This window comes from Meles meles, chromosome 3 (genome assembly GCF_922984935.1).
Source record: "Meles meles chromosome 3, mMelMel3.1 paternal haplotype, whole genome shotgun sequence".
NCBI lineage: Eukaryota > Metazoa > Chordata > Mammalia > Carnivora > Mustelidae > Meles > Meles meles.
This window is the reverse complement of record NC_060068.1, coordinates 81,309,421-81,329,649: the sequence shown is the minus strand read 5'-3', so window position 1 is coordinate 81,329,649 and position 20,229 is coordinate 81,309,421. Positions and strand designations below refer to the sequence as shown.

The following is a 20,229-nucleotide window of genomic DNA, read 5'->3' as shown; positions in this document are numbered from 1 at the left end:
AACCTTTCCTGGAGGGTTCCTACCAGTGCAGTCACTGTGGGTTCCCCCTGACCTCCAGGACTCTGCATCTTGGGGCTCTCTTGCTCCCTGCTTTATCTGATTCACCCCCTCACATGCCCAGCCGCCAGATCTCTCCTGCCCACCAGAACTCCTCCCCCTCCCCCTTGGACCTACCTCAGACAATGATGGGTAAAACTCTTTCATCTCCTGTAATCACATTGGCCAAAAACAAAAGCAGGCAAACAAAAAAGCAGACAGTAGATGATTCTTTGGAATTTTGGACATGTTCGTGGATGACAGATCCAAAAACAGTAATTAAGTGAGAAAGTATTTTACTTTTTTTACTTTACTAAATTAGGAATTTACTAAATTCCTGATCTCTTTTTGGAGATGGTATTATAGTAGGTAGTAGCACTCTCTGACCAAATGCCCAGTGCCCCATCAGCAAGTCTCCTTAGGAAGCAACTGGCTCTATGTGCTTTGCACACCATGGCTTATACTTTCATGTGCCCCGAGGTGAGTATATCTTCCCTTTCTTGGCAGTCCTCACCTAAGTGTGCCTTGTAAAGTTCAGAGACCAAAGGTTCTCACAGATTTTCCCATAAAATAAAAAACAATTTCCCTTTTGTGAAAATATAGAGGCTCTGGGCATTTAGTAGTTCTGAAATGACATTCCAGGAGTGCTCCAGTGATGAATTTAATCCTGAAGAGAAAATCTCCTGCTTTGCTCCTTTTGTTGTTAGGACCGCCGTATTGACACCATTGCTTTATTTATCCTTCTGGTGTAATATTAATCTTGAGGAATTCCTTTGGTGCTAATGTAGCTGTGATTGTTACTCTAGCAAGATCTCCCTAATTTTCTACTAATAACTATTTCACTATTTAAAGTATTGCTGCCTTTCCTGCTTTCCCACGGCAGGCATTTCTACTAACCGGGTGTGAAAAGAAACATAACAAAATAAAAGCATAAATATGTTTTATTGGACAGAGTAGATGAAAAATGAACAATTGTCCCATCAAATTTTGAATATATGGGGGAGAATTTTGAAAGTATGTTAGAAATCAATTAATCCAGGGACATTGGATATTGTTGGTGAGACTCTGTTAGTGATTCCATTTAGATGTATTGTGATCCCCAGAATGCCTGTGGAAATCCCATGACTGTCACTCCAGTTTACGGGTGTGACAAGATTGGCTCAGGTCTCTGTGACTAGTGTGTGGTACTTTGCATCCAAAAACGACGTGGTATTTGGAGAAACCTTAGTTGTAGCTGAAAACTCTGGCAGGGTGATGGGAAACTAGGAATTAGAGGTATTACAAAGGCTTAAGTAGATGTAGTTTATCTCAGGCTTGTCAGTTAAGATTTTCTTTCTTAAAGCTGAGAGGACTACTACAGCAAGGAAGATAGGACAAAAGCAACCGAGGCCTCATTTTCACCAAGGGAATCCATCAACTGCATCACACCATTGTCCATTAGTAAAAGTTTGGGCAAATCCTGTGTCCACTGAAAGCTGGCGATAGGAATGTTGCTAGTTGGTGCCTTGATATGGAACCCACGGACGAAGCTGCCAGACCCTCTGATGCTGCGGGGAAACCAACAACAAGAACACATGATGTTTGAGGGGCTTGAGAAAGGTGGCTCTAGGTGAACCTGCTTGCTAGGGAGCGAGACAATTTGGCTGGCTACAAAAAGCATGTTGGTGGAATAGTGGTGTCAACTTACAGAGAAAGTTGGTAGGAAAGAAGTCATTTTCTGAGAGTCAGAGGGGTGTTCTGAGGACGGGGGGAGTTGGAAATCAACCGTGCAAGAACGGTGGTCACCAAGACCTTGCCCACAAAAATGTTGATGTCATCATCTCAACCCCATCTTATGAAAGAAATCTACCTGCCTCTGGTGTTTATCCTGGGGACGGAAGTAAGAATGAAAGAACAAGATAATCTGTCCTTTTTCCATCAGGCCTGCCATTTACGCCTCTAATGGAACAAGAAAGAGAGAGATCCTGAATCCGCTGTTTGCCATACTGCTCCCCTCCCCCACACCCTGATAGCACCCCAAGTATGGAGGATGCTGGAGAGCAGGGATCAGCAAGCTTTTTCTGTGAAGGGCCAGATAGCAAATCTTTCGGGTTTCTTGGGCCACCTATGATCTCTGTCATCCTCTTCTTTGTGATAACCCTTTTAAAAATGTAAAAATCCATTCTTAGCTCACATTCTTAGCTCCACAAAAGCATCATTTGTTGGTTCCTTCTATAGACCTGTACACACTTGGTTACTAGCTGAGAATGTGTCTTCAAATTTGGTTGTGTTCTCCTATCATGATGAGCTGGGCTCCCCTTCGTTTGGCATAACTCCAAGGCCACAGGCAGGCTATACGGCCTGCTCTGTTCCTTCTCGGTCAGCCTGAAAGCTGACTCTGGTGATTGCTGTTGCTGTGACTGCGGAAGTGTTGGTCTCAGACCTGGAGTCTCATGTCCTTTACCTGCATCCATGAGACAGATAAGGAAACTTACCAGCTTGTAGGCAAGGTGAAATCAGTTCCTGGGAGAAGCTAGAGGCAGAGTAGGAGGAAGGGAAGGTTGTGTTGGGGCAAGAGGTGATACAAGAGCAAACTCTGTATGTAATAGAGATGATCCAAATGAAGAGATCATTTTCCACCCCAGTTACACTGGCCTCATTTTTAAGTCTCCAAAGTTTTCCATTTTGTCTTTCACAGAATCTGAACTCCTCTTCCTTGCTGGGTAAAAAGAGGGGGAGTCTTTGGCTCCCTCTAGAGGTGTTGTTTGTCAACAACAATAGGGTCCCTAAAACACAAACTGATCTCTATCACTCTGTTATAAAACAAAAGGAAATCCGACAGTGACTAGATTTTACTCCCATGGCCTAGGGATTAGGTATAATTCAATTAGAAAGGGAATTTATCCATTAAAGTAGGAGGATATATATGGTTAGCTGTATATACACATGCACACATAAATATATATAATTTAGTTTTATAACTATTATAGATAACTATATTTATAATAAATATATAAATTTGGTTAGATAATATACACATATATAATATATATATTTAGTTAGAATGAAAAACTGATAGTGAATATGATTGTGAATATTTAGATATTAGTGACAATTATAATTGTTGAAGTGTAGAGAGAAAATTGGATCTAACACCAAAGGGTTAAATAGTACTAAATTTGGCCACATCCTAGACAGCTTTGTGTATGCAGCTTGATTTGCTGATGGGGTACTCTTAACAGTAATTCTGAATGTGCTGCACTTTAGAAAAATTACTGGTAATTTGTTTTTTAGATTGCTAAACAATTAAGACAAGAGGTCTAGAAACCTACATAAAATTGATTATTTCCAAAAGCGGGCCTTGGAACTTTTGAAATGAAAACTACCCATACAACCTAGAGGTTTATTGAATCAGATTCTCTTTGGGAAAGTCAGGGTGTGGGCCCCCTGAGAGAGACAGGGTTGGAATCAGCACATAACAGTCTCTCTCCGTTGGGGTGGGGCAGGTCTCAGGGGAGTGCAGGGTGGCATTGTGCTAAGGTCTGAATGAGAATGGGAGTTTAGCACAATCTGATCACTACCCCCACTGTTGTGCTTGTTGGCACCACAGCCTCGAGGCTCCAGCCTGGCCCCAAGAAGTAGTTTGTTATCTGTGACAATGCTTTGTACATGTGCCCTACCCCATCCTCCCCACCATAGTGAGTCAAAGTTTTAACACGCTTAGTCAAATTTGTCCTGTGAGATTTAAACGATCACTGATTTACCATGTCATGGAGCCTCAAGATGGAAAAGGTGGAGAGGCTTGGAGAATCTCAGTTTGGGGGAGGGTATCTGAATATAGAAAAACATGATAGCCAGGCTGCTACCTAGTTTCTCAGGAAGAGCTGTGGTTCCATCTCCTCCTGCTGCTGGGCTTTATTAATCAGCCACATTGTGGCGGGCACGCTCCAGAGCACATGGAATTTATGTCCTCTTGTTCTTCCCTCTAGGAGCTAATTAATATGCTATTGCTGGGGAGAGAGTGCTCCCTATGTGTTCCTGCTCTTGGAGTTGTGACCAGATCTCCCATCATAAAGCCAAACCATCCACTATCACCACCACCCATAAAACACCCTCTGCTTCAAGCCTACTTGACATTTACTTCATTCCTCTCTCCCCTGTACTTTATTTATTTTTTTTTTAAGATTTTATTTATTTGACAGAGAGAGATCACAAGTAGGCAGAGAGGCAGGCAGAGAGAGAGAGAGGGAAGCAGGCTCCCTGCTGAGCAGAGAGCCTGATGCGTCTCCCCTGTACTTTAAAATTTACTCACTAAAACAAAATAACACCCCCCCCCCCAAATCTTTCCTGGAATTTCCTTGAAAAAGATAAGACTTGATAGGAGCCAGAGGGAGAACTTGCTAGCTTCATTTCTGGTTCCCCATTTAGTTTAATGCTGGCAGTTAGCAGGGAAAAGGAGTTTCCTTTAATATTATGTTAATATTATATTCTTATTTTGAAATCATTTGCAGTAGGAAAAGAAATATTAACAATTAAACCACTTTGATCTTTTTTTTTTTTAAGATTTTATTTATTTATTAGAGAGAGAGAGAGTGAGCAAGCACAGGCAGACAGAGTGGCAGGCAGAGGAAGAGGGAGAAGCAGGCTCCCTGCCAAGCAAGGAGCCTGATGTGGGACGATCCCAGGATGCTGGGATCATGACCCGAGCCAAGGCAGCCGCTTAACCAACTGAGCCACCCAGGCGTCCCTACTTTGATCTTTCTTAAAATAAGTAGAAAACTGTTTTCCTTATAGTCTGGGTGTCCCAGTAAAGAAATGTCTTTAGAAGTATAAGGACTGTGCTATTCTAGGTATGTGTTATTGTGTAACAAACTACCAAACACTTAATGGATTTAAACAATACCCTTTTTATTAGATCTAAAAGTTTTATTTTATTTTATGCGTTAGGAATTTGAAGAGGTCTTGGGTGGGTGATACTCCCTTTTTCATGGTGCTCTCAGAGGTCACTCAGTGGTGGTTTAGCTGACACATGGACTGTTCTGAGGGTCCAAGATGGCTCACCCTTAGTCTGGGCTTAGCTGGGACTTAGAGGATAGTGCCAGAATGGGTAGTCAAACTTCTTAGATGGTAGCTCAGGGATCCAAAAGCAAGTGTTCTAAGTGAGCGAGGTAGAGCTTACATGGCCTGTTATGACCCATTCTTGGAAATCAAAGAGCATCACTTCTGTCATACTCTGTTGGTCAAGTCGTTGCCCAGAGTCCAGGAAAGGAAATATAGACTCCACTCCTTATGGGATGAGTGTTGAGAAATTTGCAGCCACGTTATATAATCATCTTATGTGCATGAAGAGACATCCCTATTATGTGTTAGAAATTCATTTTGTGAGTCATGGTTTAGTATATTAATTTTCCCCTGTTAGCTTTTTTTCAGAGTGCAGGACTTCCAAAATATTGTTCCCACCATTTTGAGTTTATACTAGTGATGCTCAGTTTTGGGAATTTTAAAGTCCAATTTTTTTTTTTTTAAAGATTTTATTTATTTATTTGACAGAGAGAGAGATCACAAGTAGGCAGAGAGGCAGGCAGAGAGAGAGGAGGAAGCAGGCTCCCTGCGGAGCAGAGAGCCCGATGCGGGGCTCGATCCCAGGACCCTGAGATCATGACCTGAGCCGAAGGCAGCGGCTTAATCCACTGAGCCACCCAGGCGCCCCTAAAGTCCAATTTTTAAAAAACATGAGGATTGGCCAACTTTTTATTTTACTAAGGAAGGTGATTTTAAAATAATAATTCCAGGGCTCCTGGGTGGTGCAGTTGTTTGACAATAAGCAGCAGACTCTTGATTTCTGTTCAGGTCATGATTTCAGGGTCCTCGGGTCTAGCCCTGCCTCCAGCTCCGTGCTCAGTGGGGATTCCACTTGGAATTCCTTATCTCCCTCTGCCCCTCCCTCTACTCTCTCTTTCTGTCCCCTTTCAAATAAATAACAGTTTAAACAGTAAAGATTTAATAAATCTTTAAAAATAATAAGAATTGCAACAAAATACATCACTCATTATGCTATCAATTCATAAAACAAAAGGCATGTTTGGGGTGCCTAGCTGGCTCAGTCGGTTAAATGTCTGCCTTTGGCTCAGGTCATAATCTTGGAGTCCTGGGATAGAGTCCCACTTTGGGCTCCCTGCTCAATGGGGAGCCTGTTTCTCCCTTGCCCTCACCCCGCTTATGCTTTCTTTTTCACTCTCTCTGTCTCTCTCTAAAATAAATAAATAAAATTTTTAAAATAAACAGACAAAAAAACCCCAAAGTCACGTTCACATTAAAATAATAGGAAGGACATGACCTTAGAATAAAAGATCTTTAAATAAATTTATCTTGACAAAATGGCATATATTATTTTTCTTTTCCTTTTTTCTTTTTTTTTTTCATTTCACTATAAGGCTGGTGGAAGCTTTCTCATGAAGCCTATTCTGTAGGTGTGTGCATTTGGGTATCACTCTTCTAGACAAAAGTTCTCAACTATGTGATTTATCATACTTATTTGGGATACTCAAGATCTTGCAGTTAGGATTTCTGATTTACATTAGTTCCCTCAGTCACATAGTTGTGTGTGACTGGTTCTAGGGTTTAGACTGGTTCTGAACTCCTGCATTCAGTTCAAATGACATTAACCAGGTTTTACTGATTGTTTGAAATGTGCCTAGAACCACATAGTGTGATAGAGTTTCAGAATAAGCTGTCCACGATATGGTAACTAGCAGGGGTCAGATTACACGTTGGTTGTAGAGCTAAGACCATCACAAAGAGTGCGGATCAGATCATGGATGAGAATAGATAGAAGTCACTCGCGTAAACCAGAGTAGTCTGGGTGTGCTTACAAAAAATGTGGAGGTGAAGTTCAAGGGACAGGGTTTGGATGAAAGGCAAGAGAAAGATGCCTCTGGTAAGGTTCATTGGGTAAGGGTTCAAAGAAAAGAATGACTGTAATGTGTTTGTGAAACATTGAGGCATTTGGGGTCAAGGTGATTTCTAGCATGTGTCGTCTTAGGCTCTAGAGGACAAAACAAAATGGATTCAACATTCTTTTGTTTTGTTTTGTTTCTGAGCCCTAATATAGTAATTGATTCAAGTTCTTGCTTTTTTCTTACTCTCAGAGTGGTCCCATTTTTTCCTTCTTGATCTAAGCAGATGGCTAACTGCTCATGCTAGACGCAAATCATTTATAATCATACCGAGAATAATGAGCCACTGAAGAACAGCTTCAGTCCTGTGGGTCAATACCTGAATATTTGCGTGACCTTCCCTGAAATACCTAACTCTACTTCTGACAGTTGGGGATTGAGGAGCCCTTGCATGGCGTTTCATTACTAATGACAAAATAAATCTCAAGTGTCAGGAAGTGCTGCCCCGAATTCACCTCGGCTTGGCCAGCAGTAATGGGTTAGGACCAACATCCATTAGTGCAAGGCTGATCCTGGTATTTATTCACTTGCTGCTCTGGGCTGATAGCTCAGGTATCTGCCTATTTTGGGAAATAAAAAGTCATTACGGAGCATCCGAAATGGATTACTAAATTCTCCCTTTAGACATTTACTGTAATCTCTTATGATCTAGTCCGGGTTTTCACGATGATACCTCACACCTTAACTTAAAACAAACAAACAAAAAAACCCCCCGCAGCAACAAAGAAACTTCCACGTGGCTTTCTGAAAGGGGTCTTGGAGGACTTGTGGAATCATTTTTCCGGTCAGTATTGATCAAGCACGGTGCGACCTTTGAGTCTATTTTCAAACCTATTTTCCTACCACGCAGTTGCATCCCCAGTGTCTGGAAATGACCTGAGTTAAGCTGCAGGAGTCCCTTCCCTTCAGGCATTTGGTTACTTAAAATATCAAAAGATAGCATATGGATAGAGCTCCAAGATTATGTTCCTGTTCTGTCCCTCTATAGTACCCCTTCCTTTTAGATTTCTAGGCTTTGTTTGTTCACTGTGCTTATATAAAAGAGACTCCTCTGGGGGGAAAAAAATCCTTTCATTGCTTGCAGGTAAACTTGAGATTAAGGACTTTCTCATAAGCCTACTTTTCTTGCATTTTCTGGGAGTGAGACACATGAGAGCTCTTTTCTTCCAGAACAGCCCATTCTTTCAGTAGCAGAAGCCCTCTGCTAGGCTCTTCCGTATCTGCGGCTGTGTTTCAGGGCAGTGAGGTGCATGTTAACAGGCTTGATATTTTCTTTATTTTCACCCCCCACCTTGTGTTTGCTGCTAGGTTTGCCTCCAGCCAGCAACATCCCACCCCTGTGCTCCTTGGAGCTGCAGCTTGCTTAGCTACACCCTGCCTGCCTGTCCTCACCACCATCCTACTTCAGTTCTCCCCTGGCCACCACCCCAGCACTGCAGTTGCCCCGCCCCCCCCCCCCCAATCCCTGCCTTAACGTTAGGCTTTCTACCCTCTCCCAGATACTTCCACTGGCCAGTTCAGTCCTTGCACCCCTGCTCCCCGCGCTGCTACAGGCAAACTTTTCCTCAGGGTGGGGTTTGCAAACTATAGTTGGCTCCCTGCCTATTTTTGTAAATAGTTTTATTGGAATGCAGCCATGTCCATTTGCTCATGTATTTTCTGTAGCTACTTTCAAGCTACAGCCGCACAGGTGAACAGTTGTGACAGAGCCCTGGGGAACCGACAAAGTCTAAAATGCAGTCCTTTCTCTCTGGCCCTTTAGAGAGGAAGTTTGTCAACCCTGCTCTAAATGTCCTGGTCTTTTCACATTAGGGCTTTGATGGTCTTATTTCCCCACACAGGAACACATCAGTGGCTCCCCATGGTATATGTAATTAATTTTATCTGGGGGAAGGGCTTGTAATTTAATGATGTTCTCTCACTTATCCTGCTTGTCTGTACTTCTCCACATACCCAACCCAGCCACTCTAACCAGGTTCCATCCCCTCTGCTTACCTGCCCAGACTTCTCCTGCCCTTTCCCACTCCAGAACTTTCCCTGCACTATCATGTATATCTGAGGGAATGCAAAAAGCCATCCTGCTTATCCTCTTACTCATGTTCTGCTTGTTCTTTGGACACTCAGCTCCAGGCCTGCTCCCTTCATGAAGCACTTCTGAAGATGAGCCATCCTGATCAAGATGGCCTTACTGATTTGCCTGTGTCACCTGTACTGCCCTATTTGACCTGTTCAGGGGTAATATGGTGAAACTTAGCAATGTCTTGCATTCCCTTTCTTTATGAATTTTACTATGAGCCATCCCAAACCCGTCTACTCTTCCTTGCTTCACCCTTCAGTGCATAAGAACTATGGACTCTGACCACTAAAAATACCCACAGCTGTGTGAATGTTCTCCAAGCCCACTGCCTCTCCCTTAGATCGGGTTGCTGTCATTCCTTCACAGGGCTTCTCAGCTATATTCCTGAAGCTGGTTTTTTTTTCTCCTTGGTGGGAGCAAAGATTGAAAAAACACTCATTCTCAGGGTCGCACAAGTACAGAGTTGACTCCTGAGAGGGACTACTTCCCTGTGTTGTGCTCCAAGGCACTTGCTGCCCGAGCTGGATCCGCCCCTCTATCCTTCCCTACTGCAGTTGATCCTCCCTGTAATTTCTGGAATGATCTTTCCCGGCACTGATGATGGCCAGTCTGTTTTATAGTTTCCCAAAGGATAAAGGCTTTGGATTGACTCCAACTTGTTTTCCATCCTGGTCTCTTGTCACTCTTGTCCCCAAACATGAACTCTATATTCCCTCATCCTCAACTACCAGAAGTCCCTTTAGTGTGCTGTGCTCTGACACAACTCCAGAGCTTTTAACTGAGCGTTCTCTCCCTGGGAACTTTCCCCTCTTACCTGGAGAATTCTTACTCATTGGTCACAACCCAGTATGATCTACCTTCTGTGGGAAGTTTTCCAGAATTGTGTGGAACTAATTAAGTCGCTCCTTCCTTTTTTCCCCTTAAGCACAATGTACTCACCTTAATTAAGCATGCTTTTCATTTAATGGTAATTAATTTTCTGCATGTTTTTAATCTCTCAGGAAACCAAAGGTTCAAGGCCCCAGTTTTATATTAAAACTTTCAAGAAGTTTTTTAAAAGTACTGTTGCCTAAGCCCTACCCCAGGACCAGAAACTCTAGGGGTGACGTAGGCATCAACATTCTTTTTCTGGAAGCTCCCTGGATGACTGTGATGTGCAGCCGTCGTCTGAAAGCACCATGCTAGGCTGTGAGCTGCTCAAGAGTGAGGACCATGCCAGTTTCATATTTGGGGACTTCTCTTCACTGCTCTTCTTCTCTTTGCCCTGTCCTCATACCTCCAAAGGTACCTGACTCACAGCAGGAACTCAACAAAGAGCTGTGGACTTAATGATTACCTCTTAATTGTTGACTCAATGACTGGGATTTTGGAAGCAAGGGTTCAGTCCATTACCACTTCTCTTTCTCAGCACAGGCCTGCAGTGGGGGAAGTTTCCAGAGAAAGGGGTCCTGTTGGTGTGGAACTGATAGGTGATCTCATGGTGTACCGTAAAATGACTGTCTGTAATGCTCTTCGTTCCTAAGACTTGTGTGTTTAATGCTTTGATCACTGAAGGGGCTGTAATTGCCCTTTTAGGGGCTTCCAGAGCTATCCATGTAAAATATATTTGAATATTTCTTCCCATTATCCAGTCGGTTGGGTTGGGCTGCATACTAACCATTTGAGGAAGGATGTTAGAGAAGACTGGGCTTCCTTCTTAGGACTCGGCTTCTGCCTTTGACTCTCTGGATTCGGCGAGAGTGTCTCTAGGCCTTCAGAAGCTGTGTTGTGCCCAAGGAGACTTAGGTAACAAGTAGTAAATGCTGCTTGATGCGGCCTTATCTGTCTGTACAAGCAGCTGTAGCCATCTCTGCTCCGACCAAAGGACTTAAATGTCAGACTTCCCCAGTGTAAGAGTCAGAGATGGGCTGTAGACCAAAGCTGATATTTACAGTTCTTTCCAGCAAAGGTGAGCTGACTTTCGTTGCAGATGTTCTCCATTGCAAATTAGGAGGATTTTTCTTTTTCATTTGTACATATACCTTGGATATTAATGCTTTCCTCATTTAAATTTGATTTTGTGAAAGTCCATAGATGCATTCGAACATGTGACGGCCCTTTCCTGTGGCTACTAAAGATAGTAATTGGAAAAAGTATAGGGTTAGGTAAGAGAAGCCCGTTAATTACTAATTACTTAAATTAATTAAATTTGAGCAACCACTTATTATTTACTCATTTGAATAGTTTAAAATTGCAAAAAAATAAGTCTTTGAGACTTAAAAAAAAATTATTTAACTCTTCCAATACTGTTTTAGGTGGTGTCATTTCAGAACTCGAGTCGAGGGAGCCCAAAAGCTGTAACTGACTTTGTATACCAGCCGGAGCCCACTCTCTTTCATCCTATTGTCTCTTTTCCATCATCATTTCCTTCACTTCTTTTCTTTCTCTCACACCAGTAGTAATATTAGCATTTCAGGACCTTGCACAAAAAGGGACCCTGCTCAAAATCCCAAACAAAGGCTCACTCACCTCACTAGAATCTGGAAGTCCATATGTGTCCTCCTCATCTGGAGGGCACCTCTCAGTGTTACTGGCCCTAGACACTTTCCCTTAAGTTGGTCTGGCCAGAGAAGATGCAAAGACCTATCAGTGTAAGAAATATTAGGCCAAATCCTGCTCTATTAACATGCTCCTCTTTGGTAAGTGGTACTTTGTGGAAGATAAGACTCCTGCGTGAAAAAGTTAGTTTACCAGCCAAAGTCTGAGATTATGTCTAGAGCTGTCTTCCATCCAAGTATGGCAGCCAAAAAAGAAAGAAAAAAAAAATCTAAAACTTGATCATAGACTTCAGAAACGGTAGGGCTTATCTGCATAAGTATCCAAATAACAACAGTCTGGAATCTGACCTTTTCAAGTATATCCCTACAGATACTATTACTAGGGCATAGCTATGGCCCAAGTCAGTCTTCTCTTTCAGCACAGCTTTACTTTTTTCCCTTTTAATTGAAATACAGTTGGCATACAGTGTGACATTAATTTCAGATGTACAACCTAGTGCTTGGACAACTCTTTATAGGATGCTATGCTCCCCCCAAGTGTAACTACCATATAGCACTATATAGCACTATTGTAATACCACTGACTATATTTCCTATGCTGTTCATCCCTGTGACATATTCATTTCATAACTGGAAGTCTGTATCTTTGACTTCTTTACACCCACTTTGTGAGTCTCCCTACCTCTCTGTCCCCTGGCAACCACCAGTTTGTTCTCTGTATTTATGGGTCTGTTTCTGCTTTTTGTTTGTTTGTTTGTTTTGTTTTTATTCCACATATGAGTGAAACCAAATGACATTTCTCTTTCTCTGTCTGACTTATTTCATTTAGAATAATACCCTCTAGGTCCATCTATGTTGTTGCAAATGACACAATCTAATTCTTTTTATGGCTGCATAATATTCCTCTGTGTGTGTGTGTGTGTGTGTGTGTGTGTGCGCGCGCGCACGCGACATTTTCCTTATATATTTGTGTATCGATGGACACCTATGTTACTTCTGTATCTTGACTATTGGGAATAATGCTGCAATAAACATAGGGAGGTGCATATATCTTTTCAAATTAGTGCTTATTTTTATTTTTCTTTGACTTAAAAATTTGTTTTATCCTAAGACAACCCCCTCATAAAAGGTAACTATGATCATTACCTCATGGAGATTATTTACCATTGAATTCAGAATACTACCACAGAATGATTTTTGAAGAAATCCAACTTGTAAATAAATAGTGCAGTGAATTTTAGAGCAATGCATTAGCCATGGATAACTGAAGTGCTTAAAACAAATTTTAAAAGCCTGTTAGTTAAAAATTTCTATAAGAAAAATACTATATACATTTCTTAAAATTGTTCTATTAAGTTTAAATGTGCTTTAAAATGGTGCTACAAGAAAAAGATGTGCCCCCTTAGGTATTGTCAGAAAGGATCAAAAGCAGCTTATTAGCATAGACAGAAATAGAAATGTGATATTCATCAGGGGAAATGAGGGTATGATTAAATAAATGGAATCGGCCCCCATGTTGGAAAATACTTTAATGAGGAAGTCATGCTTGAGGCCTCTTTTGGTCTTCTGAAAGACCGAAGGGCTGGGCTGGCCAAGCCTGGCCTGAGCCCAGGCTGTGGTAGGAAGAGTAGAGAAAGCCTCAGGTCACGTTCAGCCTCCCAAAAGCCCAGCTGAATAAGAATCTTCATTCAGTTCATGGAAGGATCTGTAGCTAGTCCTGAGGAGACATGTCCTAGGGGAGGCACAGAGTTCTTATTTGCCCTTTACATATCTGCCACTGGTATAGGGGAGATCTTGCTTGTTCTGTGTCTTTAGAATTAAAATATTCCATAGCCTGCATCTCCTCCTATCAAATATGTATTAGACAAATGCAAACTTGAAGTAAAAAAAGTGTGTTAGAGAGATTAAGTGTTTTAATGGAAAGCACACCAGACTAAAATTGCTTTCAAACTCTGAAGTGCTCAAAGATCTGTGGGAATCTTGTCCAGATGCAGCTTCTGACTTTTGTAGGAGTGGAGTGGAGCCTCACAGTCTGAATTTCTATCAGGTTCCCTGGGGGTGCTGGTGCTTTTTGTCCAGAGGTCATACTCTTGTGGAGCAAGAATCTAGAAGACCTGATTTCAAGTACTGGCTTCTCACAGTACTGGTTTTCCTGTCCTTATGGACTACATTATCTTTGAATTCTGACCATCAGCAGTGTGATGAGGAATGGAGAGCAGGAGGGTGGTCTATGTCAAGAGCATATATCACTACTCTGGGTTTTCCCGGAATCCCCATCAGCACATAGTGAAAACAACATGGAAACAAACAAGTCAGGAAATACGGCTTGTGTTCTGACAATCCCAGAGTGTTTCCAGTTTTATTCACTCTGTGCCTTTGCTAACATTCAAAGGTTTGTCTTTAATTAGGTTGCAGAGTCAATAAATGAATCTTCTTATTGTGCTGTCTGTCTCAAATAAGCTCGACAAGAGGCTGAATTCCTGTCCGTGGCACACCCAGTGGGACAGGCTAATTACCAATAATAAGCAATGTGGGCTGGAAAGATTGTTATCTTTAGATCTGACACATATTCTTAACCAGAATAGAAGTGAAGATACAACTTGATACTGTATTTTGTTTTGGTAAACCTATTGCTTGTGGAGGAATTTAATACCATCTCAAAATCTTCCTTATCCTTCAGAGTCCTCTCAGATAGCCCCTCCTCAGTGAAACCTTCCCAGAGGCCAGTCAGAGTCACTGGTCACCTCTTGTCCTCTTGCTCCCACTTATGCCCTACTGGTGTGCATACCTCATGGCTGGGCTCCTTCTGTTGTGTGTCTGAGGTCTCCCTCACTGATTATGTGCTCCTTAAGCCATTTGGATAGAATAGAAAGAGTTCACGGACTCAGAACCCAGGTCCCTGGGTGTGCATTCAGCGCTGCCCTGTCCTGGTCATGTGTCCCCAGGAGGCCATGGAAGGTTTTGACCTGGCTGTTCCACTCTGTAATGTCCATGATCAGATGGGGTGTTGGGAGGGTGGTGTGAAATAGTGGGTGTGCCACTGTCTCCCTCTTCTCCTGGCTTGGACTGGACACCAGATAAAGGCTTGCTCAGGCTCTCCCTGGGTGAGCTCAGGGATCGTGACTTATCAATCCTTGTATTTCTAGTACTTCAAGAAAAGTTAGGCCAAATGCATGCTCAGTAAATTCTTTATAATTGAATTTGACATTGTCTCTTTCAAGAGGTTGTGGTGTATTAATTTTAGGCACAGAAAAAATGCAAAATGGAGAAATAACTGTTTGGTTTTCCCCTGGTAGCTGATAGTGCATGCTTTTCTGAAATATATGAAATGTGTCTTGAAGTAATTATTAAAATTCTGACAGAGGGGCGCCTGGGTGGCTCAGTGGGTTAAAGCCTCTGCCTTTGACTCAGGTCATGATCTCAGGGTCCTGGGATCGAGCCCCACATTGGGCTCTCTGCTCAGCAGGGAGCCTGCTTCCTCCTCTCTCTCTCTGCCTGCCTCTCTGCCTACTTGTGATCTCTGTATGTCAAATTAATAAATAAATAAAATATTTAAAAAGTAAAATAAAATTCTGATAGAGTTTTATTTCTGGTTTGCTAAGTTCAGAAATCCTAAACTCAACAGTAGAAAAGACAAATATTACACAGAACAAAAACTATTTAACAGGAAATTCATAAAGATTATCCATTTTTCTATGCAGTTATAGGTATAAACTTTTTGGAAGAATTAGAAAAACTGATAATAGGGGCGCCTGGGTGGTTCAGTGGGTTAAAGCCTCTGCCTTTGGCTCAGGTCATGGTCTCAGGGTCCTGGAATCAAGCCCCGCATTGGGCTCTCTGCTCAGCGGGGAGCCTGCTTCCTCCTCTCTCTACCTGCCTCTCTGCCTACTTGTGATCTGTCTCTGTCAAAGAGATAAATCAAATCTTAAAAAAAAAAAAAAGAAAGAAAGAAAGAAAAACTGATAATAGTTACCTTTGGGAAGAGGGTCATGGGTAGGGGAGAAGGAAACTTCTAGTTTCATTTGCTATATTTCCATGTGCTTTGAATTTTGGGCCATGTAGGCATATTTGGGTTTTTATATATACATATATAGAAATATATTTATAAATACATATATATACGCACACATATATATACACATATATGTGAGTGGGTGTGTATTAAGGATATCTGGAGGAATTGAAGGATGGGCCATTTTTATTTTAGTCTTTTATATATTAAAATCTCTAATGAGTATAATTTGGGGGTGGCTTAAGTACAAAATGCTAATGATAAATGTGGGCGCTCTGCCCCTTGTCAAGTCACTGAATCATCACCATCACAGAAGTCAAGGGCAAACTCAGCTCACTCAGCCTTTCCTTTGTCTGAGCTTTAAGAAGCTCCCAGGGTGCAGCTGTGTTCTCACACTACTGCCAGTTGGGAAAATGTAGAAACCAGTTATGAGTCCTTAAAGTGCTGGAATCATCACTTCATAGATCCATGATCTGGCTTAGTAAAGATGAAACTGCCGGTGACTACCTAGAATAAGGAGAATGATAAGATATAGAGCCCAGTCCAGCAGGAGCACCGTGCCTCGTACAACCAGAAATGCAAGGTAGTTGCCCTAGTTGCCCTTCTTTGGAACATAGCATGTCCTTTTTTCTTTAGGGCTAGGGAGAGGGGCAGAGAGAGAAAGGGAGAGAGATAATCTTAAGCAGCCTCCAGGTCCAGCTTGGGGCTGGCTGCAGGGCTTGATCTCACAACCCTGAGATCATGACCAGAGCAAAAAGGGGGTTAGATGCTTAACTAACTGAGGCACTCAGGCACCTCCATAGCGTGTCTTGTTTAGCAAGATACTGGGTGTTCGTTTTTCCTTGGCACCCCTCAGCTGTTTTCAGCATTGACCCATTTTCAGCATTGACCCACTTACCTCCCACCAGCAGGTAGGAATGTGCCCATTTGGAATATCTGAGAACAAATGGCACACCCCTTGTCATGTGCTTGGGTAGAATGAAGCAGCATTTCCCTGTAGCTCCTGCCCATGATATTCATCTACCCTGGCCTTAACTCTGATTCTGTGAGTTAAGAAGGACACACCTCAGAGACCTTTTTATAACAGTGCTTTCAGTTCTGGGTGGTACCACCACAAAAGGGCGGGGGCAGACTGGGATGTTTTCTTGGCAGGGCATCCAGGACTATTAAAGGAATTGTAACCATGTTGCATGAAGAACTGCTGATGGGCAGGGATGTAGTCACCACTCACTTTTCTGTGGTCAGATCATTTGCTCCTCTGTGCCAGTGAACTGGGTTCCATAGTATTCATCTCAAGGGAATGTTGTAAGGAACAAATACATTAATTCATGCAAACACTTAGAGTTGGTAAGGGTTCAGCAATTGCTAGGAACTGGTTTTTGTCCTTGGGGCTGGAGCTACAAGAAAGATTCCCACATCTTTGGACTGCAGAAGCCACAGGCCCCCTCCTGATCTAAAGGAGTTCACCTTCTGGTTTGTAGGCATTTTTTTAAAGTCACAGATATTATTATGAGAAGCTTAGCTATTGATTATTCTTCTGAGAGGCTTGAGTAGCTGATTTGAGCCCCTTATGCTGTAAATAAGAGATTTGCTGCATATGCATTTCTCTGGGTGAATCTGTCTCCTTTGGGAATTCCTTTGCCTTGTGCTGATACATTATTTAAATTGTCTTGTAACCATGCAATGGGCTTCGTGATATGAGTATCTTTTTTTTTTTCCTTTTGAGAAGGATGCTCTGTGTATGGTTAGCCCCATAATAAAGAGAAAAATGTCCTCCCCCACCAAGGCAAAGGACCACTCACCGCTTTATGGTGCTCCAGTCTGAATAAAAATGGCCTCTATTTTGTCTTACTGTACAATTGTGCTGACATTTGCCATTAACTATAGCTGCCTATACTCAGCTATATGCAGAACAGCATCCACATGTCACTGATGTCAAGGTCATCAGACTTTTCCAGGTGTTCTTCTTCTGGGTCTCGTATTGATCCATTAACTGTGTGTTATGCAAATGAATTCAGGGTGAGTGTTTAAATAAGCTATTTCCCAAACTAATCTAAGGCAATAAATCAATGTGTTTTTCTAACTTGTGTCTTAGGTGCTGCTGAGTATCTTGAATGTGCCTTTGAAAAAGAACTATTCAAGTGGTGATTTGGTGAAGGGGGGAGCAGAAATGGATGAGAGGTGTAGTAATAGCTTTGTAAATACCTCACCCAGATATAACAAACTTCCATTTATTAATTATGTTATTTCTCCTAGATATTGCACACCCTTTTACAAACATCTCTGAAGTAACTTTTGCCATACCTAGTACTATTTCATCTTTAGAAAGATTTTGGACAGGGTTTCTGGAGACCTAGTTTTTTAGATGAAGCAAGTGAATTAGAAAATTCACAGGGCATCTCAGTGGCTCAGTCATTTAAGGGTCCGACTCTTGATCTCAGCCCGGGTCATGATTTCAGGGTTGCATGCTGGGCATGGAACCTACTTTAAAAAGAAAACAAAAGGAGAGGAAAGGAAATGTGTACTCACAGTGACACCAAGAGGGACATCCATCTAACCCTTGATTTTCCATTTGTTTCCACTATGGAAGTAAAGCCAGCCATGATAAGTTTAACAGCTCCCAAACAGCAACAGCTATTTTTCTTCTCCTTAGGCTCCTCCTTAAGCTTCTGACTCCAAGAGAAAGTTTTTTCTTATAAGCAGAGTTTGAGACTATTTTAAGATTAACTCTTGTGATCTTTAAACCCACCTTCCCTAGCTTCCCTTTCCTTCCCAGGGAAGGGCTAGGGCTTTTAGTAGAGACTAGGGAGAAAGAACCCATGGAATCTTCGAGGGAGCCCATAAGAGTCTGGCCTTGGCCCCATCATCTGCTACAAGCAGAGATTTGAAGCAGGCTGGGGAATCCACTTTGACCAGGAAACCCTTGACTCAATCTCCCATCTTGGCCTTGTCATGTGCTAAGCTGGGCATTTATACGAAAGGCAACATGCCGTGAGTCGAACTCTAGGATTGTCCTGCGTGGAGACTCCTTGTGCCTGTCCACTATGTACCCATTCTCATGAGCCAAGCGAGAATATCACTGTTTTTTCTTTTGCCTCTGTCCTTGGTTGTGACAGCTAAAGGTAACCCACAGAGCTTACTTTCCAGCTTGAAAGGTGATCTGTGTATCCAGAAGGATGTATTTTTTTAAAGGAATTTTTTCCCATGAAAAAGGCTGAAATGTATTTGTCTCTTGTTCATTTGATCTAACATGCGTCATTTACTCCCAGTCTGACACGTTTCTCTGTTTTTTGTGTGTTGCAGGCAGCATAGTGTACCTTGGGATGATGGCAGGGGCTTTCTTCTGGGGAGGACTGGCAGACAAAGTGGGAAGAAAGCAGTCTCTTCTGATTTGCATGTCTATCAATGGATTCTTCGCCTTCCTTTCTTCATTTGTCCAAGGTTATGGATTCTTTCTCTTCTGTCGCTTACTTTCTGGATTCGGGTAAGCCTTTTCCCCTTCATACCTCATAGTAATGTTTATTCTCCATAATTGTACATGTTCTTCACTCCAGAGGACCTCATTACTGGGAAATTATCCCTTAACACACTTCTTTCCCTATCTTCATGTCAGCCTTAGGAACCATGATACTGGTTCTTAGATACATAATTATCAACCATAAAGGAGAACACACTTCTGTGTTCTTGTGGCTGATTCTGGTAGTATTTTTACTTCTGGGAAATGAGTTTTAGTTTAAATGGAAACTTGTTTCTAGGGTAGAATGCATTCCTAAGTGTATTTTTCTTCTGAAAATTTAGTTTCAGCAAGAAATAACCCTGATCCTACCTATTATGAATTAGTATAGGTTCAAACTATTCAGGCTTGCTCTTAAGTACAGGATGAGTGTGTCTCAAGCAAATGTTATTTCATCGATCTGTGTTAACTGTCTAACTTGGTAGGAAGCCTACTTCTTGAGATGTATCATGTTCCATTTGTAAGTTCCTGATTTTTGTTGAATTAATGGAAGTTGTGATGTTGGCCAAGTACAGTGGAATAGTCCCATACTCTACCCCTTATCCACGGGGGATACATTCCAGAACCCCCAGCAGATGCCTGAAACTGAGAATAGTACCAAACCCTATAGAAATTATGCTTTTTCCTCTACCCAGACCTATGATAAAGTTTAATTTATAAATTAGGCACAGTAAGACATCAACAGTAACTAATAATAAAATAGAACAATAATAAAAATATACTATAATGAAAATTATGTGAATGTGATCTCTCTTAAAATATCTTACTGTACTGTACTCACTATTCTTGTGATGATGTGAGATGATAAAATGCCTGTGTGATGAGATGACATGAGGTAAATGACATAGGCATCATGACATAGTGTTAGGCTGTAAATGATCTTCTGATGATGAGTCAGAAAGAGGAGCATCTGCTTTGGACTGAGGTTGACTACAGGGGGTTGAAACCACAGATAAATGAAACCCGGGAAAGTGTAGCTAGTATTGTAATCATTATCCTTAAAGAGCTGGAATCACCTGTTGACTCTATGAAGTAAAGCCACAGCTGAGGAAACCCTAGTAGCTTAATTAGGAGAGTCGAAGATACTCTGCTCCAATAAGGAAAAAGTAAAAATACAA

The 20,229-nt window shown here is 41.9% G+C and overlaps 1 protein-coding gene across 1 annotated transcript in view; it reads left to right on the top strand.

The window, feature by feature from the left end:
* The window catches only part of SV2C (synaptic vesicle glycoprotein 2C), a 211,091-nt gene that overhangs the window by 79,362 nt on the left and 111,500 nt on the right, over window positions 1–20,229 (top strand). The window contains exon 3 of the mRNA XM_046001090.1: window positions 18,901–19,081. Coding sequence (XP_045857046.1) covers window positions 18,901–19,081 — 181 coding nt within the window. The remainder of the gene's footprint in view (window positions 1–18,900; window positions 19,082–20,229) is intronic.